This window comes from Callorhinus ursinus, unplaced genomic scaffold (assembly GCF_003265705.2).
Source record: "Callorhinus ursinus isolate GAN/ISIS: 27379988/994484 unplaced genomic scaffold, GSC_fseal_2.0 scaffold18, whole genome shotgun sequence".
In the NCBI taxonomy this organism is placed as follows: domain Eukaryota; kingdom Metazoa; phylum Chordata; class Mammalia; order Carnivora; family Otariidae; genus Callorhinus; species Callorhinus ursinus.
The window spans coordinates 34,729,129-34,753,946 of NW_027397080.1; the positions used below are offsets into that span (position 1 = coordinate 34,729,129).

General features: G+C 52.5%; 1 protein-coding gene across 6 annotated transcripts in view; it reads left to right on the plus strand.

Annotated features, from left to right (window-relative positions):
* Positions 1-138: 138 nt before the first annotated feature.
* The window catches only part of CEP104 (centrosomal protein 104), a 34,220-nt gene continuing 9,540 nt past the window's right edge, over positions 139-24,818 (plus strand). For 2 of the 6 annotated variants that reach the window (XM_073903452.1, XM_073903450.1), the window contains exons 1-17: positions 142-405; positions 842-929; positions 3,208-3,347; positions 4,314-4,439; positions 6,983-7,156; positions 7,516-7,654; positions 8,900-8,962; positions 9,264-9,340; positions 11,980-12,148; positions 12,569-12,724; positions 13,666-14,028; positions 15,602-15,796; positions 16,365-16,532; positions 17,147-17,320; positions 18,729-18,905; positions 21,967-22,173; positions 22,571-22,678. In XM_073903452.1, the coding sequence (XP_073759553.1) occupies positions 4,327-4,439; positions 6,983-7,156; positions 7,516-7,654; positions 8,900-8,962; positions 9,264-9,340; positions 11,980-12,148; positions 12,569-12,724; positions 13,666-14,028; positions 15,602-15,796; positions 16,365-16,532; positions 17,147-17,320; positions 18,729-18,905; positions 21,967-22,173; positions 22,571-22,678 (2,283 nt within the window). In that variant the 5' untranslated portion in view covers positions 142-405; positions 842-929; positions 3,208-3,347; positions 4,314-4,326. Of the gene's footprint in view, positions 406-841; positions 930-3,207; positions 3,348-4,313; positions 4,440-6,982; positions 7,157-7,515; positions 7,655-8,899; positions 8,963-9,263; positions 9,341-11,979; positions 12,149-12,568; positions 12,725-13,665; positions 14,029-15,601; positions 15,797-16,364; positions 16,533-17,146; positions 17,321-18,728; positions 18,906-19,038; positions 19,551-21,966; positions 22,174-22,570; positions 22,679-24,818 lie in introns of those variants that run through there. The other 4 variants (XM_073903455.1, XM_073903454.1, XM_073903453.1 and 1 more) reach the window with 4 other exon arrangements.

A 24,818-nucleotide genomic window follows, 5' to 3' on the forward strand; every position in this document is an offset into this window, starting at 1 on the left:
ACGCGGCCCCGCCTAGTGCGCAGGCGCCGTCCCCCAGAGACTCCATTACCCAGAAGGCCCGGGGAAGCGGAGGCGCGGCCCCGCCTTGTGCGCAGGCGCCGTCCCCCAGAGACTCCATTACCCAGAGGCCCGGGGAAGCGGAGGCACTGCCCCGCCTTGTACGCAGGCGCGGCCTGGCCCGGGCGGCCTGGTTGTCATGAGAGCCGCGGCCGCGGCCCTGGCGCTAGGCGCAGGAGGCCGGGGCTGCTCCTCGGCGGCCGCCGCCGCTGCGGCTCGGGGGTGCGGACCGGCCGTGGACGGCGGAGGAGGCGCCACCTGAGCTCCGCAAGGCGCTGCCGAGGGGAGGCGCAGGGCCCTGGGGACCGTGCAGGCGCCGAGGTCCGGGCGGGCCTTCGGTCCTGACAGGTACCCCGAACCCCGACAACGCGCGGACCCGCGATGCGGGGCCTGGCGCATGTGGGTGTGGGCGCGGCCGGGAGAGTCGGGGGCCGGGGGCTGGGCCCGGGGCGCGGGGCCTGCCGGGGTGGGCGCGACCTAGGGGCGGGGCATCCGGCGGGGGGCGGCGAGCCAGTGCGGAGGGTGCCCCTGCGGCGGCGGCGGCCTCCGCACGGCCGGGCCTCCCTGTTGCGGGCGCACGGAGGGCCCCGGACCCTACCTGCGGCTCCGCCCCTGTGCGGGTCCCGCGCGTCCCTCCCCCTGCCCCACTGCGGTACCTGTTCGATCTCGGACAGGCTCTGTGGCGCTTTCAGGCTTTGAGATTACTTGACCAAAGGTTATTTACTCTTGAAACGTGTAGGTTTTCATAAAAAGAGAAAGTGGAAACAAGGTTTTTGTCAACTAGTCTTGTAGCAAAATTTGGGAAGTCGCCGAATTGTTGCGGTTTGATCCATAGACGTCCACGATCCTGATTCGTCCCTGGAGGGGACTTAGTGATAGACTTGGGGGAGGAGCGCCCGAGCCTCCTGGGTCCACGCGGGCGCCTCGCGTCGCACGGCGGCCGTGGTCAGCAGTTGCCGCTTGGAGGCCTGCTCGCCGGGAGCCGAGTGCTCAGCGGGGCCTTGACTCTTCCCAGAATGTCCGTGGTGATTTTTATCGTGCACTAGTAGCGTCCTTCAGTGACACCGCCAGCATCCTGTAACTCTGGAGGGCTTCCTCAAAGAGGGCGCTCGGGCACAAGGTGGAAGAGCTTCGGGAGAGGGTAGCCAGAAAGGACTCCTTTCCAGCTACTTAAAGTGAGGTGACGATGTTGCCTCTACGGTGCCCAAGCACGTCTCCTACCTGGTTCCTAAATGCCAGCGCTTTGTTTTGGATATTTGAGGCCATATAGCATATGGACACAACCTTCGTTTGGACTTCAAAGGTCCTATTTTAAGGCCTAGAACCTTGGCAGAGGGTGCGGGTGAAGACCAGGGCCTCTGGAACCCAACCAGCTGAAAACACTCTGGCTCCGGGGCTCACCAGCCGTGTAACCTTGAGCAGGGGCCTCCCTGTACCTCAGTTTCCACAGCTCTAAAGTTGTGTGACAACAAACCTATATCACAGCTGTTACGAAGGTTTAAGTGTGTATCTAGGGCTGCGGACAGTCCTCGGCACACAGTAAGTGCCGTAAGGGTAGTGTCCCAATGCAGGCAAGAGTACTATGTAAAGGAATACATGTCTAAATACAAGAGGGGCAATATAAAGGGTATTTCAGATTTTAGAATTTCGAGATATATTCACATTCAGTTGAAAACATCTAATAAGGGCCCCTGGGTGGCTTAATCGGTTAAGTGTCTGCCTTCGGCTCAGGTCATGATCCCGGGGGCCTGGGATCGAGCCCCACATCGGGCTCCCTGCTCCGCGGGAAGCCTGCTTCTCCCTCTCCCACTCCCCCTGCTTGCGTTCCCTCTCTCTCTGTCTCTCTCTCTCTCTCTGTCAAATAAATAAATAAAATCTTAAAAAAATATATTTAATAGATGCCTACTAATTTCAAGGTGGACTAGAAGTAACGGGCCCTGCTCTTAAAGCCTTTATGATTGAAGGACTTGAGAAATTCAGAGCAGGGAGCTAGAACTAAGCTTTAGTTAAGTTTGGCTGGACTTCAGAATTCGAACAGCAGATTGGGTCAGGACACAGTTGACCCTTCACCCCCGGACAGGGAGCACATCAAGAGCTCTGAGTTTGGGACACAGATACTGATGACCCCAGTTGGACTTGAGAAGGAACACAGGACAACTGGGGGGAGTGCTCCAGGTGGGGAGACCTGGCTACAGTCCGTGGTCATCCTCTATAAAAGACAGTGGGGTGGAAAAGAGTGGATTCAATCATAGTCAGTCATCTGAAAGGCAGGATCGATGCGACTTGGCACGTGATGGATGGGAGTGGGGAGGAGCAGGTGCAGGGTACGTCCAGGCTGAAAGCCCAAGCTCGTGGGAGGAGCTGCAGGGTACGGAGGACAAATCCCGTTCCTGGTGGGAGCACAGGTGGGGTTCTGCGTCACACCTGCATACAGTCACACTCAGTGTTGGTGCTTGCTTGTTGGTGCTTGACTACTGTTGCTTTGTAGTAAGTTTTTAAATTAGGAACTGTGGATGCTCCTATGTTCTTTCTCAAGATTGTTTTGGCTATTTGGGGTCCCTCGAAATTACATATGAATCCTGATTTTACATATGAAATTACGTGTGAATCTCTGAGTGGGTTTACTTTAGTGTTCCTCTGATGTACTGTCAGAAATTACAATCTTTAATGATGGTTTATTTATTCTGTTACTAATGCTTTTGTTCATGTACTCGAAGAAGCATTGGCAAGTACCAGCCAATAATTAATTTATTGATGTAGGTCATTTGAGGTTCTGAATGAAAGTAAAAGATCTAGATCATGCATCAAGCATACTAAAATAAGCAAAATCATGCAGAATATGTTTGTGTTACCTCCTTTTCAGGATTACAGCTGACAGAATGTCCTATCTCAGAGAACTTTTTGGAGAATTCTTTATTTTCTATCTTAGTGAGGGGGAGTTTGACTGGCTCAGGAACTGGAAATAACCAGAAGTTTCTGAGGAGTTTGGGCCTTAAATGTGGCTGAACCTCAGGGTTCCCGAGGTGGCTGTTTTCCCGTGTCGGCCTGCTCTTTGGCAGGACCTCCCCACCGGTGGCCGCCAGTAACCTCCCAGAAATATTCTATGGCTACAGCCCCAACAAGAAGGCTTCTCTTTCCCCGTAGCCCCAGCAGAGTCCAGGGATGGGCCACACTGGTCCCGTCTGGGTGCTGCTCTCGTGTTCCCGCCCCTAAACCAGCTGCTGAGGAGGGACGTGGAACCCGCAGACTGACCAAGCCCGGGAGCGGTGCAGGCAGAAACTGCAGCTGAGGTGCTGTTCTCAAACCAGGACAGGCAGAACCAGACATCACAGCACCCATCCTCAAAATGATATTCAACTATGAACAGTTTACCAAACAATGACAAAAATTTCATCCAACCGATATATAAATATCTCAAGCGGGCCCCAGGTGCACATCTCCACCCCTGGCATATATCTGCCTATAGTCCTGCCCTCCCTGCTCGAGCCATGCATTTGCGTTCAGCAGTTACCATGCTGTTGATTAAACTGTCCCTTTTCCCCTTATTTTTGTACACCTTATTAGCATACTGATTATATTAGTTTCTTAGTAATTATAAAAAAAAAAACTTGGTGTTTGTATCTTAACAAAACTCTTTGGTTTTGCCATAACAAAGTGCCACAAAGTGGATGACTTCGAACAACAAAAATGTACTCTGGAGGCTAGAAACCCACAATCAAGGTGTCAGCAGGGCCATGCTCTTTGTAAAGGCTCCACGGGAGGATCATTCCTGCCTCTTCCAACCGTCTGGTGCTGACAGCAATCCTTGGCATTCCTGGGCTGGCCTCCTTGTCTGTGTGCCTGTCTGTGTCCCTCAGATGGACACCAGTGCTTTCGTATCAGGGCCCACCTACTCCAGCACGACCTCGTCTTCACCCCATTACATCTGCAAAGACCCTATTTCCAATAAAGTTCATATTCACGGGTACCGGGAGTTAGGACTTCATCCTCTTTTTGGGGGGAAACCAACCCACAACACTGGTCAAATTTTTAGGACATACATTTGGAAAAAGTCAAGATAAATGGTACCTTAAATAGAGTTAGAGGCTCCTAGGGGAAACACTTAACAAAAAAACCTGGATTTTTTCAAAGTGATGGGAAAATTCTGATACCTTGTGAATTATTTTGTCTATGAGCAAGGCATGAGCTAACATGTTCAATGTTGTAAAATGTTACCAAGTTCCTTTATCTTAAAGTCTTTCCTGCCCTATAAACAGCCCAGCGCCCAGGATGCCCCACAAGATTGGCTTCGTTGTCGTCAGCTCGTCTGGACATGAAGATGGCTTCAGTGCCCGGGAACTGATGATTCACGCACCAACCGTCAGCGGGTGGAGGTCACCGAGGTGGGCCAGGCTGGGGCCGTGGGCTGCCTTCATTTGATGCTTCTGCTTTGTCTTACCACTCAGGCCTCAGAACCACGCACCTTCTGTGCAGTGATGGGATGTTGTTTCCTTCTATTTATGTTTTTAAAGAAAACTTGTTGGACCTTTTTCCCTGAAAGCATTAACTGACGTTCACTTAAGAAATGTGTACAGAGGAGGGGGAGGAGAAGGGCCCACGCAGTGTTGTTTAGCTGTCTTCCCTGGCTGCCTGCTGGGCCTCCCATTCCCACCCGTGTTCTGTGCCGAGCTCCTTAGTTTCACAGCTGTGCTCCTTGTGGGTAAGATTTTTGTGAACCCCAAACTTTAACCAAGAGCACCTCTTTCAAAATGATTATCTTGAATATCTGTACACCTTTAAAAATGCCCATTACTTGCATAACATAACAGTGGTTAGTATTTTTCTGAAACTAAGCCTTTTCCTGAGAGGTCTTCAGTGTTCGCCAAAGATAGAGTCGTAAGGGGTCGGGAGCCCAAGTGCCTGATCAAGCTTCTTGCCCGTGAGGCTGGCTCCCCACCCCGGCGCGCCCCCCCTCAGTGTCCCTGCCTCCCACGCTCCCCACCATCCTGTCACCTCTTAGTATCCCTGAAGGACAGCTTCGATTCATGCTTGAGTTCTGTAAACTACATTTGAATAACACAGTCCTAGGCCCATCTTCTGAAGGATTTGAAAAAAACATACACTTCCAAATTTTGTCCATTGTCTTTTCTTTAACCCACTTCGGAGGGGTTTTTTTCATGATCGATCACTAAGTGTCTCGATGCCTGGAGTGACCTCAGCAGCGTCATAACCCACATGCTCGGCATTTGAGAGCCGTAAATATCTTACACACCTGGAGCCACGCTCGCCCGCCATGGGGGACTGAGGAGTGTCCGTGTTGCAAGCCCGTCCTATAGCTGCCCTCCTGCCCCAAGTGCACCTCTCTTACGAGCTTTTCATCTCTGAAGACTCTGGGCGACTGCGCCTCCGAGCTGAGAGTCCATCTGATCTGAGCCCACGCGCCCCTCCTCACCGCCCACCCTCCGCCAACACCCCTGCACACCCCCCGCAGTTAGACACAGACTGCCGTGCGCTCTCCCTTCCCCGTTACTAATCGTGCGAACAGGGCCCCGGGGGCGGCGGTGCCTCCCGCTGGTGGCAGAGCAGGGGGACGAGGAGATGGGCCCCGAGGGATCGAGGGATCGGGGAGGGTGGCTGGGGTCAGGAGTTCGTTTTGTCTGTCGTATGTAATGCCTGTCAGGCGTCTGCAGGGAGATGTCACGTCACCAGCTGGAGCATAGGCTTGGACTTGGGGTGATATCTCGTTGGGGTTCCTTGACAAGCGGGAGGTTTTTAAAGCCCCAGGGTCTGATAGGCTCCCCGATGGTGACTGTAGGGAGAGGAAGGAGCCTGGACCCCAGCCAGGGGCAGTGCATGCCTGGACAGAGGGGAGGGCACCCGACAGTCATCCGGGCTCAGGCCTGTGGGCTGGACGAAGCCGGGACCAGGAGGTACACTTGTACGCAACGTCCGGGGGCTCAGTGGTGGCCGTGGTGAGAGTAAGCTGTGGAAACATGGGCCAAGCGCCCTGGAGGGGGAGGGGTGCGAGAGAGGGCTGTGCCGGCGTGGGAGCCAAGGAGGATGTGGGGTCACGGGGGGATTCTTAAAATGGGGGGCTCTAGAGTGTGTGTGTTGGGAGTGATGGGGAGAGAAAAGCCTGGGTGGGGGCAGGCAGGCTGTGGTGCCATTCAGGGGAGTGAGTAGGGGATGGGGCACCAGCAGGGATGCTGCTCCTTTCGGGGAGCAGTCCCATTTGAGGCCTGTTTTCTCAGTGGAGTGGGGGGCTCCTGGGAGAGGTGGCAGGGGGTTGGAGCATGGCCAGTGGGCAGGAGTGGGCTCACCCACAAGGCCACCGGGCCCTTTCCAGCTCTTCCACCCTTGGCTGCTTCCCTCTCCCAGGGCCTTCGACGCCCCACTGTTCTAGTAACCCAGCGCTTGCCAGCTCAGCGTACATAGTATCCGCGGTCTGAACACTGTGCTCTGTTGCTCAGTCATGATCAGATCCTGCAGCCGCGGTTCTCCAGCCCGTTCTCATGTAGGTGGTTAATGTGCTCTGTCACTTAGGAGGCAAAAACTAGAAGCTTCCCTGTGGACAGTCGTGGGCCTCTCCTGCAGACCACTGAGCATGCATGGTAGGCACTCATCACTCGGATTCCCTGAGCAGGTGGCGTTCCTAAAGCATTTGGGTTCCTGGGCAAAATCCTTTGGCTCTGTCTTTCCCATCAGTACAGCCTCTTAAGATTGATGTTTTTATCTTGTGTTGAACTTCATTTGAAACCGTTTCATTTCAGACCATTTTCCAGTTGCCAAAAGCATCGGGTGGCAGTCCGAACTGCAGCTTCAGCTCCACCGAACCTGGGGCGCTGGCGCCAGCCCCTGCAGACCACCTCGATGCATGCGGGGTGCCATGCACACAGCCGGAAACCCTCGCAGTAACTGTGTGACAAACACACGTGTTTGCTTTCAGATTTTGCCAGTTTCCACAAGAAATCGTCCTTCAGATGGTGGAGAGGTGTCGAATCAGGAAGCTGCAGCTGCTTGCCCACCAGTACATGATCCCAAGTAAAGTGGAGTTCTACATCAGCGAGAGCCTGCCCGAGTACTTTGTGCCCTACCAGGCGGAGCGGTTCCGGAGACTTGGGTAAGGGTGAGACCGAAGGCTCGTGACGGGAACTTTTGGCCCGACTCTCCCGGTGTCCGAGCGGTGGGAACACAGGGACCGCCCTGCTCCCGGTCCTGGTCAGACTTCCGTGGGGGTCAGGTGCGCTGCCTCTGAGTGGAGACGTGCTCGGTAAGCAGTACTGTTGGGGTGTCAGCACCATTCGCCTCTGCTCCTCAGATGCACAACTTGTTTCAAGAGAACGGGTTAGAATACCGTTCCTGGGCTTTTCCCAAGGTTTTTCCATTCTAGACTTGACTTGGACCAAAACCCGTTGAGTTCAGTTTTGCTGCGCACACGTGTTCTGTCAGCGTGATTCCGGTGTGTGCTCTCCCTTTCAGCTACATCTCTCTCTGTGACAATGAGAAGACAGGCTGCAAAGCCCGGGAGCTGAAGTCCGTCTACGTGGATGCAGTAGGACAGTTCCTGAAGCTGATTTTTCACGAGAACCACGTCAACAAGTACAACATATACAATCAGGTGAGATGCGCGCCCTCACCTTGACTGCTCCCCACCTCCTCACAGCGTCCCAGGGCCCTGCGCCCCTTGGCAAAGGCATTTCAAATCTTCTTTTAAGATGGTAACTTTTATGGCAGAACGTTAAGCTCTCTGGGAGCCGTGCGGTGCGGTCAGGAGCCACCACCCCACACAGCGGGAGCGCGCTGGGCACCTGGCCAGCCCGAGTGTGGTGGGCCGCTCGGGCTAACTGGACACTGCAACTCAGAGGCTTTGTGTGAGGAAAAGGATCAGTTAAGCAGTGAAATGATAATATTGTGGCGATGTTAGGTTTAAAAATCAATGTCATCTGCTGCTTTTTACAATTTTTTTCCTGTGTCTACTAGAAAATTTAAAATTATCTAGCTGGCCTGTGTTGTTTCTGTTAGGTGACACTCTTTCTAGACAAAGGCGCTAAGCTTTTGCAGGACGAGTCCCCTGGCAGGACTTGGGGGGTGACTTCAAGTCCTCATTCTTCTCCCTCCCTCCCTCCCGTCCCATCTTTCTGTCCCTTTTTCTTGTCTTGTCTTTTAGTTTTGTTTCTGGCGTGATTCATGTAGTAAAAATCAGTTGTGTCCAAAGCGGACTCTTCATTAGCATGGATATTGACAACACTCCCCACCGCCTCTAAGAGGAGTGGAACATTCCACGGTAGTTGAGGAGAGCTCTGGGGTGTAGTTCCGCGGCTGGGTCCACCGCAGTAGTGCTTGACCGTGAACCTGGAGAGTGATCGCTAACCGCTTTCTACGTCGGCCCCACCAGTAAAACCCCCTCACTTAGTTCCACCGCAGTGATGCTCAAGGGAGAGAGGGTGTGGGAGGGGGAGTCCTCCCCCTTCAGGGAGAGCCACAGACCCAGACAAACTGAGCTGCGTTAACACAGGCTTTCAGTCCGTTGTCCCGTTTACCAAGATTGAGTAGATGGGTCCCCGTACTGGACTGTGAGGGAAGGGTTCGATGTGATGCTGCGTTAAAACTGTGGAGCTTTTAGCTGTTACCGTCTTAATGTACTTTAGACGTTAAAATAACCATATGATTAGGCATTAGAATATTAACTTAACATAATTTACAAAAACTATAATAATAATTCTATAGCTTGACATTTTACAGTTAATGTGCTTTGGTGTACATCGTCCCATTTGATGACAGTAAGAGCAAGCAGTTTATAATAAAGGGAGGAAGTCATCACAAACATTTTATACTTAATTTCGATTGGTTAACTCTTTCTTAGGTTGCTCTGGTTGCAGTAAATATCATTGGAGACCCTGCAGATTTCAGTGATGAAAGCAATATCGTAAGTTTGGGACGTTTCATTCTTAAAGAAGAAAATGTATTTCTAATGAGGGGATTGATTATTTTTGTCACAAAAAGTGTCATCTTGAAAATCTTTATAAAATTCTTGAATAATTAGCAGATAATTTTTAGCAGCTGTAGTGTATTAAACTTTCTTTTACTCAAGAATTTTAACTGTCTCTCCAAAAGACTAAGATTCTCAAAGCCTGCTGACATCTATATATCACGCCACCTCTTAGTTAAGGCTTCGTGTTGTTCCTGTTTTCCTCTGAGACACTAACCAGAACTTTTTGCTCCCAAAGACCTCTAGAGAGAAGCTGATTGATCATTATCTGGGGCACAACAGTGAGGACCCAGCTCTGGAAGGAACTTGTACTGGGTAAGAATCCTCCCCACAAGGCCATCAGCTCCTAGACTCCCCTCAGAATTGCCAATTTCTAGAGTCAGCTCTAGAGGATTGAGGGTTCGAGAGCCTCTAAATTCAGTTCTGAGCTAGTTAAGCCACTAATGGGATTGACTTAAATACACTTAAAGATTAAGGTCACTGTTTTACTTAGCACATCTTCAATTATTGCCCTTTGGAGACCGCTCCATTTCTTGTGTGTTCAGGTATTACTAGAAAGTTCCTACATGCAGGTAAAAGATCTGTCGGCCATCCTTTGATATTTTATTGGCACAGACAACTTTGTAGGTAAGAATTAAAGGAATTAATTGACCCAGATTATCAGTTACCAGAGCCTTCATCTTATGTCTGCTTTAAGCCCTCCCCACTCTCGTCCACCCCATGGTGGTGTGGCTCCCACCTCCCTCAGCCTGGGGCCCTCGTGAAGCCCAGGCTGCCGGTCCAGGGGAGGCTCCACCAGAAGCAAGGCTCACTGTCCACTGGTGCACACGCTTAGCACAGCAAGTGGCTCCTGAGTGACCACAGAGAGACTCTCTCCATATTTTATGCAAGCACAAGAGCCCGGCTTAAGAATGAAGAACTTATTCATTGCTTTGGACTGCCTTGCTTCCTGTCGAGCCTCCCTGGGCCTCCAGCCTGGCTGTCACGGGGTGGATGTCAGTAGGGAGTGCTTAGAAAGTAAAGGCAGTCCCTTAATGTGTATGAAATAGTGAGGAAAGTGACCTCTCCCCTACGCAGCCCGTCTGTCTCCCGCAGACTCTCCCTGTGCCTGACAGTAACAGCAGTGCCCTCCTTACCTTTCCAGGTGGGGACTGCCACACTGTCTCTCCCTGTCCGTCGGCACCAACCCCGGGTCAGCTCTTTGGCTCTGCCCTCAGTGAAGCTCCAGCTGGTAGAACATGGGCAGCCAATCCCACTGGTCGGTTTTAGGATCTCCCATAGAAGTTCTTTGGGTTATTTGGACTCTGTTTAAATCAGTTCTTTATCAGGTTAGCCACCTGGACTGGCAGACCGCGGTTTGTCTATCCTGACTCATCTGCAGGGCTTTCCTGAGGGTAAAGAGAGAGCAGTCTGTGGAAGGCTGTGTGCTGGACCGAGCCAGGGTCACCGCTGGGGGGCGGTCGTGGGCAGGGCGAGACCGGCTCTTAGGAAGCTGCCCACACACAGCCCTGGAGCTGTGACTCCCACGTCAGATGACGTCGTGTGTTTCTTTGTAGCATTTTCATAATAAATTCTTTGTTTTCGTCTCCAGGACTTCAAGGCAAAGTAACTTTGACTTAAAAGTATAGTATGTATTTAGGTAAAAATAGTTAACCTTGTGCCAGTACCAAAGCGTGTTGCTGTTTGGTCCTCACTGAGATTAACTGATATTGTTCAAAGCTGCCAAAGCTGAGCCAACCCCCAGGCCCGGTGGGGGTGCTGTAAGCAAACAGCCTGATTTCCAGGAGTCGGGAAGTGTTAGGGGGATGTTTGATCATTCTGAAAAGTGATGTCATCACGTGTCCTGTTTCAATTTATTATTAGACAACGAAATTTTTTATGATAAGAAATATTTTCATTAAAATTTACCTGTGTAGGGCGCCTGGGTGGCTCAGTCGGTTGAGCGACTGCCTTCGGCTCAGGTCATGATCCTGGAGTCCCGGGATCGAGTCCCGCATCGGGCTCCCTGCTCAGCGGGGAGTCTGCTTCTCCCTCTGACCCTCTTCCCTCTCGTGCTCTCTGTCTCTCATTCTCTCTCTCTCAAATAAATAAATAAAATCTTTAATAAATAAATAAATAAATAAAATTTACCTGTATATAAAAATACCCAAGTCAAAGCTAACACCTGGCTTATTTTATGCAGCTGATACGGCAGACAGGGAGACTTTGAAATGTGTCCTCTGCCAGCATTTTTGTTGAGTGGTTAGGCCTTATTCGAAGTGTCAGACCCAGGGCAAAGCTGCCAGCCTGCTGTAGAATTTGAAAGAAAGAATGAAGTGGTGACCAGGAACGGGTTACTCAGATCACTACAGAGATCTTTCATTCCTGGAGGGATTGTTCTGATCCAGCCAGGACTTGGGGTATCGTGCAGCCTGACCCTGTGAGCCGAGGCCCCGGCATGGCCTGTCTGCATCTTTCGTGCTTGTCATGCTCCCTGTGGCGCTGGTGTCGAATGTGGACACCTGGACCACCTGGGACCCACCAAGTCAGCCTCTCTACAGATGGGGCCTGGCAGTCTGCTTTGGCTTGGGCTTCCCCTAGTCTACAAATGATTCACAGGCACTGTTATGTGCCCGGTGCCCAGAACAGAGCTGGGCACAGAGTCCACACTCAAAATATTTGTGGAAGAACCAATGCACCAAAGGCTCAGATGCCCCCAGTACGGTTTCAGTAATGGGTGGGGGCACAGGCTGCGGAGTCAGAGAGACCTGCCTGCACGTAAGAGCTGGGTGACCTGAAGCCCATTCCCGATTTTTCTGAGCCTCCACTTTCTCCGGCAAGAATGCTCCAGGAGCAGGTGTGGGGGCTGCCATTGCTGCACCTGTACCTCCATCATGAGCCCCTAGGGCTCCCTCTGCCACCACGCTGTCACCTACGGCAAAGTCAGCTCTAAAATATTCATTTCTCTCCTTTAGGAAATCTGACTATATTTCTCCACTAGATGACTTAGCTTTTGATATGTACCAAGATCCAGAAGTTGCCCAGATTATACGTAAATTAGATGAAAGAAAACGTGAAGCTGTCCAAAAGGAACGTTACGACTATGCCAAGAAGCTAAAACAAGCTATTGCTGATTTGCAAAAGGTACTGCTCCTGGAGAGAACAGTCCTCCCTCAAGTGTGTGAGAAGGCAGGCAGTGGTCCTGGCCCTGGTACAGCCAAGGCGTAGACCACTAAAAGCTATGGGTAATAGCGTGGGTCCAAGGGGGTAAGCAAAATAAAGTTACGGACGGATGAGCCCCTAAATAAAATGTAAATGAAGGCACACGCTCAGCCTCTTCAGACGTCATCCTCAGACGCCACATTGCCGCCCTAAAGTGGTAGAAAAACACAAGATGTTTACCGTCCCTGTGGATTCATGCAGTTTCTTAGCCGCCCCTGCATGGCCCAGCGTGGCCCCTCCTCCGAGCAGGCTACGCGGGCAGCAGCCCCGTCACCCAGGCCTCGCTTTGCACTGGCTGGGGGTGGGTGCACATTTGAAGCAGGGCGACCTCGTGTGCTTCAGGTCGGAGAGCGGCTCGGGCGGTACGAGGTGGAGAAGCGCTGTGCGGTGGAGAAGGAGGACTATGACCTGGCCAAGGAGAAGAAGCAGCAGATGGAGCAGTTCCGAAGCCAGGTGTATGAGCAGCTGCAGCTACACAGCCTGGTGGACCCCGAGCCGGTAGGTACCCGGGCAGCGGTCCTTGGGGCCATGGAGACGCCCCACAGCGCCCGTGTGTCCGCAGTGCGTGTGTGCCGTGCGCATGGCTCCGTCACACGCAGGTGCCGGTTCAGACAGGTGGCGTCAGCTGTGGGGCCTGCTGCTGGACGCACTTGCAGGCAGATCAGGGCGGAGGAGAGAGCGGATCCCGCCCCTCCTCCCCGGCTCGGCTTCCCCCGTTTGTACAATGAACTGAAGGCGGCGCTGCCCCACGTTCGCCCCATGATGGCCTCAGGAGGGTCGTGTGCCGTTAATCCTAACGGCCTCGGTTTGTTGAGACCGTGTGTCCTGGGAGACGTTCCGCCGCTCACCTTTAGCACCCCACAGGTAGCTGGTGCTCACCCCATGTGGCAGAGTCGTGCGGGACGGTGCGGACTCCGGAGCCTCACTGCCTGGGCTCCGACCTGGCCCCCTTGCTGGCGGTGGGATCTCCGGGTCATTCCTTAGCCACTCTGCCTCAGTTTCTATCTCCCGTTATGGGGTAAAAGGGGTGTGCATTAAATGAGAGCGTCTGTCCGGCACGCTTACCGCCATGACCCACAGTAACTATGTCGTGATGACACAAAACAGCCTGCTTTTGCGGCCACAGGATACACGGCCACGCCAGGGTTGGGGTCCCGCCCAGGTGCTTCCTACCCCACGCACCATGTCTTTGCTGGCAGGTACGTGTGCGTGTTTCCACGCTGGGTGACGCAGGTGCTGTGCTTGCTGTCACGCAGGCACTCCGGTGTGCTCTGTGGGGCACATGGCCACCATGGAGGGGTAGTTGAAAGGCTGGGACAGAACTGGGGGACACCGTTGATGCAGATTGCCTCTCTGCCTTCCTAAATGGTCGCGCCCCCCCCCCCCCCCAGAATGGTGTGGCAACAGCACTGGGAGTGAAGTGTCCCATTTTTCCCCAGGTGCGAAGGCCTTCCGACCTGCCCCTCCAGCCCCTTGCTCACTCTGCCAGTCCTCGCCACCAACAGCCAGTGCCGTCCCTCCCGCAAGAAGACAGGGCGCCAGAAAGCCAGTTTGCAGAGCCTTTCCTTCAGGAAAAGCCTCCAGCGCATGCCCTGGGCCCTTCTCAGCACTCCACAGTGGACCTGTCACCACGCGCCACAGACCTTCATCTCAAGACCCACGTAGGTAACTCGGTTTCAGATTGTGTGCGGTTTATTCAGCAGACACATGCGGAGGACCCACATGGTGCCAAGGCTTTCCCCGTGCAGGGGATGGATCAGGGCACACAGCCGCAGAGCCTTCCTGCCCAGATGTTCCAGCAGGTAATGACACCCCCCTGGGAGGCCCTGTCTACAGTCAGATGTGCAGGCCTCCCGCCTGCTTCTGCCCCATCAGCCAGTGGTCCGGGACACCCCATCCTTCTGAGCCTCTGCTTTCCTCTCTATAAAAATGTACAAATATCTGCTTGAAGGATTGTTTCCAGGAATAAATAAGACCATGTTTGTAAAGTGACAGAACTGACTTCGGTAGGGCCTCCATACGAGTCATGTATGGTTACTGAGCTTTGAGGATTTGCTGTGTTGTAAGTAGCAGAAAAGCTAGCTCAGACTGGGGGTCTCCTGGTCTTAGTGTCACTCGGGACTGGAGAGCTCATGTAGGTTTAAGGGTTCAGTAGCTTCACAGTGTCCTCATCACCCACTCTCTTCCTGTCTTTCCACTCTATTTCCTGTGATTCCAAGTCACCCTAGAGCTGGAGCTCTCGCGTGGCCCTCAGCTTCACGTCCGCACATTGTCCCCTGAAAGGGGCAAGCGCGTCCCATTCTGAGTTACCGGTCACATGCCAGCCTTTGAGTGATGACGAGGACCAAAGGAGGGCTTCACTGGGGCTCCAGCTGGCGGGCAAGGCGGTGCGGCCGGTGGGCTCTGGGGAGGAAGGCAGGGTGTCAGGTGGGCACGGGCCCATGTCTGCTGCAGCCTGAGGCCCAGGAAAGCCAGAGAGGACAGTACTCGTGCTGCTGGCCTCCCAGTGCACAGCTTTGAGGGTCCCTGTCATCCCCGCCGGGAGCATCTTGTCCGTGACGTCATTGCTTTAAGTCATACTCAATACTTTGGTTTAAAATGGTCTTAACGTCTCCTTTGTCAGCATGTCAGCATCTTTTGTTTCATAGCAGAGTAGATTTTAGAATATGAGAACCTCACTCGCACACATAGCATACACCCGGTTAATGTCTCAGTGGGTATTAAATGGGAGTGTCGCAGTGACACCTGCCTCGGGAAATGACTCTGGAATCTCTCTTCTCACTTAATTTCCCAAAAGTCTGCCACCTATGTACATGTTCAGGTGTGCATCTCTGTCTCTGCATGTGGATGGAAGCCCCAGGAGGTGGGGTTGTCGTGTCGCCCATTGCTTGGGCAGGGGGCCCGGCGAGCACCTGCAGGGCTGAGGGGGGACAGACAGCTGCCCGCCCAGAGCACAGGAAGGCTGTTGAAGGGTCGTTAGCTTGGCTGCCTGTTTTTAGTATACGTCTGCCAGATAATGAACACATTTAAAATGAGGCCTGATATTTATAAGTCATAAACTAAGAAAAAAATCAGAAGTCTTGTCAGGAAAAAACGCAATAACTTTTACTTTGTAAGCTACCTGTCCGCTGAACTGTAATTACTGGCGGTAAATAGTAACCGAGGCCGAATCTACATCGCTTTTCTGTTGGATCTACGGTGAGTTTAGAAAGGAATGGAAACCGTGACCTAATTTTTTCAGTTGAATCCTCCTGTACAAATTATTCTGATCCAATACAACTACCATCGTGCAGAGCAGTAGGCCTGCAGTGTAGATGCGGTGTTGGCAGGCGGACAGACCTGGGGAGCTCTGCAGCCGCCCTTCCTCCCCTGCAGCTCCAGTCCGTGCCCTATGACGAGCGGCCCCTCCCTGCCTCGCGGAAGCAGCCAGCAGTGGCCCTGGAGCCAGAAAAGAGTGACAGTGATGTCAGCGAGGCTCCCAGAGGAGGTGCGGCTGGAGAGCCGGAGCCCTTGACAGAGAAGGCCCTGAGGGAGGCCGGCCCCGCCGTGGACGTGCTGGGAGAGAGCCTGGTAGGCCGAGTGCCGAGGACGGGTGTCTGGAACGGGGAGGAGGCAGGCAAGGAGGCGCCCTCGGCTTTGTCCATGATACTGTTGGCTCCCCTTTTGGCCTCAGTATTCAGTTGAAGTCTTTCAATAATCATTAATTATACAAAACAGCAGAAACAGAAGCTAGAATTTAAGATTTTATGAACGTGTGTTCATTTAAGACTGGGTGTTTCTGTCTAGTACTGACAGAGCTGGGATTGAAAATCTGCCCCTTTCTGGAACACCTGCCCATCCCCGGGGAAATGGTGGCAAAGCAAAACAGAAGATGGAAGGGTCTCCGTATGGAAATGAGCCCAGTGGGTTTTCCCCTAGTTCCCAGCTTCCCAGTATTTCTCTTGGCGGAACTTCTCATATTCCCATGTTTTAGGGGTCTTCAGTATTCCACATTAGGAAAGGCACTTCCTTAAACACGCATACTTATTCTGTCCCACAAGAGATTTTTCTCCATGTGTCGGGTCGCACGGTGTTGGGCGGTGGGGTGGCATCACTGACGCGCCTGCTCTGAGTCAGGCCGGCCTCCGGGCTGTGGTAGGTCGCCGGGGCCTATTCCAAGACATGGTCGTACCGGGAGGACGCGCTGCTTGCCCTGTATAAGCGACTGATGGAGACGCCTGCTGGAACCCCGAAGGAAGAGCTGAAGAGCATGCTGCGCGCATCTATCTTTCTCGTGAGAAGAGCCCTCAGAGACATAGTGACCCCGGTGAGTCCCCTCTGCCCCCCCGTGGCCCCGGGTGAGGTGCCTCAGGAAGTCGGGTGGCCACGGGGGTAGCACAGTGTGTCACTAGGAAAGAAGGTTCTCTAGCAAGAAGTGTGGTCAGTGAAGAGCCTGCGCAGTCTGTCCTCACCTGGCCGCATGCCCTGCCCTTGAACGGGGTCAGCTTCCCCACGCCCTAGAAGCCAGGGTCCGCTGAGGCCCGACTCATGGGGACTGATTAAACGCTCAGTTTCTGTTTTTATTTTTCATGGAAGCTGAGGGGCTTGAGGTTATTCCTGGATTCCCCTGACTCTGAAAGGGGCCGCGAGAGTGAGCACGCCCCGGGTGCACACTGCCTGCACGTATGCAGTTAGGAGTGTTCGGGGTGTGGCCTCCAGGCCAACGTGGGGCTCTTTCTGACACTCAAGATGAGAGCACACACCTTCCGTACACGAGGCGCTGCGTTTAGAAAAGCAGTTTTCAGTTCACCCTCACCGGCCCTGCTGGCAGTGTGGAATCTCCAGCATAACGTTCACATTTGTTACTGGCGGTAAATGTCAGGCTTTCTTTGCTGGAATACAGTTACAGGAGCTCCTCTGTTTTTGCCACTTTTTTCTTAGGTTTTTCAGGCTTCTTTGAAATTGTTGAAAATGATAATTACGCAATATATTCCTAAACACAAACTGAGTAAGCTTGAAACCGCTCACTGTGTGGAAAGAACCATCCCCATCCTGCTCACCAGGACTGGAGACTCTTCTGCTCGCCTCCGAGTCATAGCTTCAAACTTTATTCAGGTACAAATTTCACCATAAAATTTGAAACAGTAAATAATGAGCCCGTTACTACGCTATTTGACTTTCTGAGTACCTTACCAGGTTCTGTCTCTCCCAAGAGCGTTATTGATCCTCCTCGTGACTCCCTGTCATTCTTGCCTGGTGCTCCGAGAGCTGAAGTTTGCCTTCGACTAAAGTATAATTTGACTTGTCTAGTATTTCTCCTCTTCAACGTATGCCAGTAACTTCTAGTAAAAATATATGGAAAATTAAACCAGAATAGAAAACTAAGGGTAAAGAGATAATAAATGTGTAATGGCCTTAATCTAGATAGTTTTGCTCGTTCAGCAAACATGCCTCTTCCAGGCCGGGTATTGTGGGGGTACCAAGAGAGGTATCTTGGTATCTCTTCCCCTGAGTGAGGCCCGTGCTTCGGCTTCAGCAAGTCTATGGATGCCTCAGATTCTATACAACATTCTGTTGGGAAGGACTCCATAGCTTTCCTAGTTTCTCAGAGGGGTCATTTTTCCAGTATGAAGAACCACTCATCTCATTTCCTTTCACCTGAGTTCTGGGGGGAATGAAAAAGCAGTACGTTGTATTTACAGGAAGGTAAAAGTAAGTGATGCTCAAGTCCTACAAGATACTCCCTCTCGGTGTGGCTCAAGATCTGGGGGAGGTGGCACCTTTCAAAAGGAACATTGAAAATGAGAGTGTGTCAGTCCTCCATTTAGTCATTTGTGAAGACAGTGAGAGGAAGGGCTGAGGAGGCCAGGCAGACTCCCCGCTGAGCATGGAACCCAATGCAGGGCTCGATCCCATGACGCTGAGCTGCAGTCGAGAGTCGGACACTCAACCGAGCCACCCATGCGCCCCCAAAACTGATTTCTTTCTATATTGCAACCCATATGCTTCGGTATTTTATCGTTACTCTTTCTGTGTCTCGCTGCTTCAATGCTAAATACATTAATTATAGAAAGACTTACTCGTTGGCAGTGGGACTTCATGCTCTCCCCTCAGCCCACCAGCAGTCCCATCAGCCAGAAACTGTGCACTGCTACCCCCTTGGCCAATCTCATAAAGACTAACACAATACTCATTTGTTCTAGAATTTTAGAAATTAGAAAACCTTTTTTCCGAAGTGGGGAAATCCTGAGAAATGAAATCTTAAGTTTTAGATCACATTTCTTGTAAAGCTTTCACTTATCTGTGAGTGATCATGGTTTTGTTTTTTATGATTTGGGGTTTTGTTTTTAATCATTATATCTTAAATAGAAATAATGAGGTTATTAGAGATAAATTATTTTACCACTATTTTTTATTCCCTATTTTTTCCTTCGATTTCTACTTTGAGGATTATACTGGAGTATACTGACTTGCCTCTAGCATTTTCTAGTACAAATTAACACAGTCATGTTGGTTTTTATAGGAAATGGCCTTGTTCAAAGAAGTTAGGTCTCTCCAAATTATTCCATCTTACCTGGTGCAGCCATTAAAAGCCAACTCTTCGAATCATCTGGCGATGAGTCAGATAGGCCTCCTGGCCCGGCTTCTGAAAGACCTGGGCACCAGGGGCACGGGCTTCACCATCGATAACGTGATGAAGGTAAGCGCACCTCTGGTGCCGAGCCAAGCACTTGAGATGAGCCTGGAGCATGGTGGGCGTCTAGTCAGTGTTCGTTGAGTGAACGAGTGAGTGAATGACTTCAGAAAACCAGTCACTGTTTCATCTAACAAAGGCTTCCTGCTCCTCATTCTGCCGCGAGCCGGCACGTACGTGTGGACGTTGGCCCGTGGTGGCGGACAGACTAGGAAGAATCCGGTCGGTAAGAGCTGCAGCGTCACTGGGGATCAAGTATCTGGACATGGAGAGCAGCAGAAACGGACGACCTGATGGAACCACAGACATCCTGGGAGAGGAGCTGTCTGCCAGAGCCAGGACTCCCCCCTCCCTAATTTCGAATGTGACCGAAGCGCACTCTGAGCGTACAGCCGGCGTCTCAGCCGGACGAGGAGCTGCAGCGCCCCCACAGCGGCGCCTTACGGCGCAGCCCATGCATCAGCGCTCCGCATTCCTTCCTGTGCGCGTGGGAAGGGAGGCCTCCCTTCTCCGTGGATTCCACATGTGCGTCGACTCGGAGACCTGGACCAGGTCCTCACGTAATCAGATGTGCCATCAGGAAAGGCAGGGTCATGGCAGGCCGCTTGCACTCTTGTGTTTTCTCTCCGGACGAATGATTTAGACGCTGACGTAAGCCAGCCTTTCAGACGCCCCTCCCTAGACTTCCGGAGCTCTGCGCCCCACTTACGCCACGCTTGGCCTCGTCTCACTCCTTTTTCTGGTTCTTCTTCATCCTCCTGATCTCGTTAACTTCGGAGTGTCCAGGCCTCCTCTTCTCACTCCTGTGCACACACCTTCCCTCGCTGACCTCACCTGCGCCTTCCCACCCGTCCGTGGAAGACACAGTTTCTGCGTGTGCCCTCCCTGGACGCCTGACTCCCCCTGCAAGCCGTGTCCGCCCCGCGTCCAGATGGAGCGCCTGCCCTCCTCACTGACCTGCTCCCTCTCAGCCTTCCCTGTTGCCTCCAGGAAATGGCAACACCATTCTTCTGTTGGCTCAGCAAATGCCGTGGGCTCTTCCTGCGAATATATCCAGACGCCGACCAGCCTCCCAGCTTCCCTGCTGCACGCAGGTCCAGCCCCCGTCATCGCTTGCCTGGTTAGCCACTGCCAGCTCCCCAGGGGACTTTCCCTTCTGACTCGCCCTGCAGTCACATGGACCAGCCTGTGTCTTGCCTCCAAGTGCAGTCTTCTTGTTGCCCGGCACAGAACATGAAGCCTGCCCCGCACACATGAATGCCCATTACCTGGCGCCCCGCTGCAAGACGCCAGCCTTGGCGTCAGTCCCGGTGAGCTCTGCTGCAGCGGCGAGGCGCAGGGAACGTTGGTCACTCTCCCTTGCGGCCGATGCAGCTACCAAGGAGAGAGGGTGCTCTGCCCCACGCCAGCCTTCAGGCCTCCAACTCCTTCCAGTAGGACGCCACCAGCTTTCTCACACGACTCAGAGATCACCGAATGGAGGAAGCGAGTGGAGGGTGGTGAGGGGGTCTTTATGGGCCGGGCCGCTCCTGCCCACCCTTCCCTGGACCTCAGCGCACGGGGCCAGGGGAGGCGGTATAGGTGTGCCTGGGGGGGGGGGGGGCAGCCGGCCTGTCGAGCACGTAGCTGTATTTGTCTGTATTTGTGCTTGACATCACGCCTGCGTGCTGGAGGGGTTGGTTACTGCAGGAGCGAAGTCCCCGAGTGGCCAGTGGGATTGGGCTCTGGTGTGTATGCAGCAGGGCTGGCTGCACGCAGAGCGGGGAACACGCATCCTCTCCACGGATGAAGTCCGCTCAAAGCCCAACTGGATAATGGAGGTTTGAGAGACAAGAAGGATGTATGAAACGCCCCCTTAACATCTAAGAAGGTGAACTGGCCAGAAATGCCTCAGGTCAGGTCACTGTGCACTGCCCGGAGCCCCCGGGGCACCTGTCATGGCGAGTCTGGCATGGGGCCAGTCAGCATGCTTCTCAAGGCTGCAGGCACGTGACTACACAGGAAGAAGGGGTCCCAGAAGTGACTTAGTGATGGACACATGGGGCAGGAAAGCCTTGAGCGAGGTGACAGACAGGAGAAGACAGTGTTGGGTCCAGAGTGCGCCAGAGGCCCCGATGGGGTTGAGGAACTATCTGGGGAGGGAGTACTAGAAAAAGTGGGAAAGGTGGGAGGTGCCCATCAGAGGGTGGGACTCCTGGAGGCAGTGCCGTCACCTGGGGTACAACCAAAGGCCTGTGGCAGGCTGAGACTGTGGGAAGTGAGAGCCCCACAGGCAGGTGTCAGTTTACTGAGCGTGGTATCGACAGCGTGCGTTGGGACGAACGTGTCATGGCACAACGCTGTAGAGCAGCGGGAATGGATCGTGATGGACGAACGTCCTTGACAAAGAAATGTGGAGTGGGAGGAAAGAAAGTTTCAGAAAGATGAGCACAGTATACTATTTAGAATGTCAGACAAAAACCCCATGTGTGTACCCAGCACGCGCGCACGCACACACACGCACGCACGCACACACACACACGCACGCGCATGCACGCGCAAACCCCTGTCTGGGCGGGAGCGCACAGGCCTGCTTCAGGAGAGCCGTGCCCTCTCAGAGCACGGGAAGACCGTGGGGCCCAGGGGGCTTCTGCTGGGACTCACACCATCACCACGGTGTTTCATTTCTTAGAGATCCAAAACAAACATGGCAAAATCATAACATCGGTTAATGTGGATGGTGGATGCGTGAAGTTTCTTTTATTTCCTCTTCTCGGTGATTGGAATGTTTTATAATATTTAATATGAAGTCTACAGAAGGATATAACCTAAAAAATGTTTGTTGGCATGTTAAACGGAAAAAAGCAAAACACAAAGTTATATATAATCCAACGTGAGCTCCGCTGCGTGTGTGAGGGAAACATGGTGAGAAAAACTCAGTGTCGTAATAGCCAGAATTCTGTGGGTGTTGTTCTTTTCTTTTTCAAATTTTTATAATGTGCCTGTATTTCTTTTATGCTGGGGAAAAATAAACTCTGTTGTTGTCAGAATCAGTAACCACAAGAACCCCTCCCAACTTTATGTTTAGTTTTCAGTGAGCACCCTGGAGCACAGAGTGTATGAGGTTCGCGAGACAGCGGTTAGAGTTATTTTGGACATGTATAAACAGCACCGGGCTTTTATTCTAGAGTACCTCCCTCCCGACGACAACAGCATACGCAAGAATGTTCTCTATAAAACAATTTTTGAGGGATTTGCTAAAATAGATGGCAGACCTACAGAAGCTGAAATTAGGGTAAGTCAACTTTTATGAAATTATGACTTAATCCTCTATTGAAGTTATTTGGTCACGAATAAACCGACAGATCACTCAAGGAGCTTCCTGTGCAGGAAACCAGGGAAACCTTGTCTCCCTGAGTTCAGATCCTAGCTCCTCCACGTTCTGCCTGTGAGACTCTCAGTTTCCCCATCTGTAAATAGGAATAGTGACAGACGAGAGGACATGTGTGGTTCTATCTGTCCGTAAACATTTATCAGATTGATTTGGTGAAGGTACTTTGATCCCAGTTATATTGTTAATCTTAGTGACTGTCATAACTTATGAAAAACATAACTCACATGCTGTAACGTTCTCCCAATTTCTAAGACTACCCTAAATAGCTGTTCTAATGGAAAAATAATTTTCATACCAGGCACAGAAGAAAGCAGCTACAGAAGAAGCAGAAAAACGAAAGAAAGAAGAAATTAAAGCTTTACAAGGGCAGTTGGCCGCACTCAAGGACATTCAGGCCGAAGCCCAGGTTGGGAAAGCTACTGTATCCTTCACCCCTGCGCGTTCGCGGACACCCTGACTGCTCGTCCCACGAGACCCATGCACGGCATGCTTGCTTTCCTTTCACGGCGTTATGTAGATGAGATCTGTAGGCTTTGTTGCTTTTTTAAAACTGGTTTGGGCTTACATAAAAGGAATCTTCCATCAGCTGGTTTGAATTAGATACTGACGCCAGGGAGTGCTGCTGCTGCTGCTTAGAGAGGAAGCCCCAGGGCTACAGGGCGGAGGTGGGGGACAGATTTCTTCTTCGGAGCTCCTAGCCTCCCTCAGAGGCAAAGGAGGAAAATAGCTTGTATGTGAAGATCTGATTCCCACGCGTTGAAGAAGGCAGGTTTCAGGGAAATGTTCCCCCTCAGGAAGCCCCTGGTCCTCAGCCTCTGGGAGACGCTGTCTGGGGGGTCGGAGAGTGACTGCCCTGTTTCTGGGATTTACAGCAATTTCACGACGTTTATTTTGTCATTCACGTCCTTCGGTTGAAAGAAAAGGGGAGAGGGAGTGGGGAGGAGCTCATCCCGGAGCATGAGGTTTCAGGGGTGCGGGAGGAGAAGGTTCCGGAGTGTGCTGCGCGGCACCGTGCCTGTTGTTGACGGGACCACACTGCCCGCCGCAGGCTGCTAGGAGGGTAGACCTCGCGGTGAGCGTTCTTGCCACGGCTCGGAGAGAGAGAGAAAACACAACTGAGTGGGTGTTGAAGTGCCTGTGGCCCAAAGTCACAGTGATGATCTGGGAGGTACTGGCAGCTGCGGCGAACAGGACAGAGCCGGAGGGCCGTGGAGGGTTTCCTGGGGTGGGGCCTCACACCACGGAGTCAAGGGGGGCTTGGTTTTGTTTTGTTTTTAAGGTTTTATTTATTTTGAGCAAGAGAAAGGGGGAGGGGCAGAGGGAGAGGGAGAAGCAGGCCCCCCGCGGAGCAGGGAGCCCGACGCGGGGCTCGATCCCAGGACCCGGGACCGTGACCTGAGCTGAAGGCAGACGCTTAACGGCTGAGCCACCCAGGCGCCCCGCAGGGGTGGTTCTTTAAGACATTCATGTTGGGTCCGGTTCTCACAGCTGCTTGCTAAAGCAGGTCCGGCAGGTACTCGACTTTCCCTAATGTCATACAAATAGAGACACAAATTTATTTTATGTATTTGTATTTTTTAGAGAGGGAGAGACGAAGAGCATGAGTGGGAGGAGGGAAGGCAGAGGGAGAGGGACTCTCGAGCAGGCTCCACGCCCAGCGCAGGGCCCGACACAGGGCTCTACCCCACAACCCTGAGGTCATGGCCTGAGCCAAAATCAAGAGTCAGACGCTTAACCCACTGAGCCACCCAGGTGCCCCAATGGGCAAACAAATTTTTAAAACTAAGGCGACTTGCCCCAAGGACAGACCTCTCAGTGGTTAAGCCAAGACAGCCGGGCTGTGCTGCTAAACCCCTCTCTCCTCCCCAGTGCAGCACCGGGCTGCAGTGAGCCCAGCCCCAGATGCTGTGGGCGTCCCTAAGGCCACGCGCCGCCCCCCCATAGATGTCTGTGGAAACAGTGCTGGGTAGCCTCCTCCTCCAGCTTTCCCGGAGCGCATTCGCCAGCTCATCTCCATTCATTACATGTTTGCTGAGTACCTGCTCTGTGCCAGGCACTGTGCTGGGCTCTGGAAATAAGCAGGGAACACCACCAAGTCCTATCCGCCCCACCCCCACAGGGCCACTGCTCTAAGAGGAAGAGACAGTGAAAGAAAGAGCAACACAGGGTGGACCGTGGGGCGGGGGGCGGACGTGGGCCCGCTGTCCTGGAATGATTGCTTAGGACGATGGAGTCTCTTTGTTGCTTTTATTGTGGTGAAATATTTGTAGCATACTTCCCAGTTTAACCATGTTCAAGTGTGCAATCCTGTGCCATTAAGTACAGTCACAGGACTAGCACTGTGCCCTCCATCCAGCTCCAAAGCTTCTGGGAATGACAGTATTTTTAGATTGCCTGATTGCTCCCGAGTTTTAGAAAAAAAGATTTGAAAATTACTGATCAGTTTTCTAAGCTATTCAAAGCATCCAGCTTTCGGCATTGTTGACATTGTCTCCCTGCAAAATACACAAACCCATCTCTCTGTCTCTTTTTTTTTTTTTAAAGAT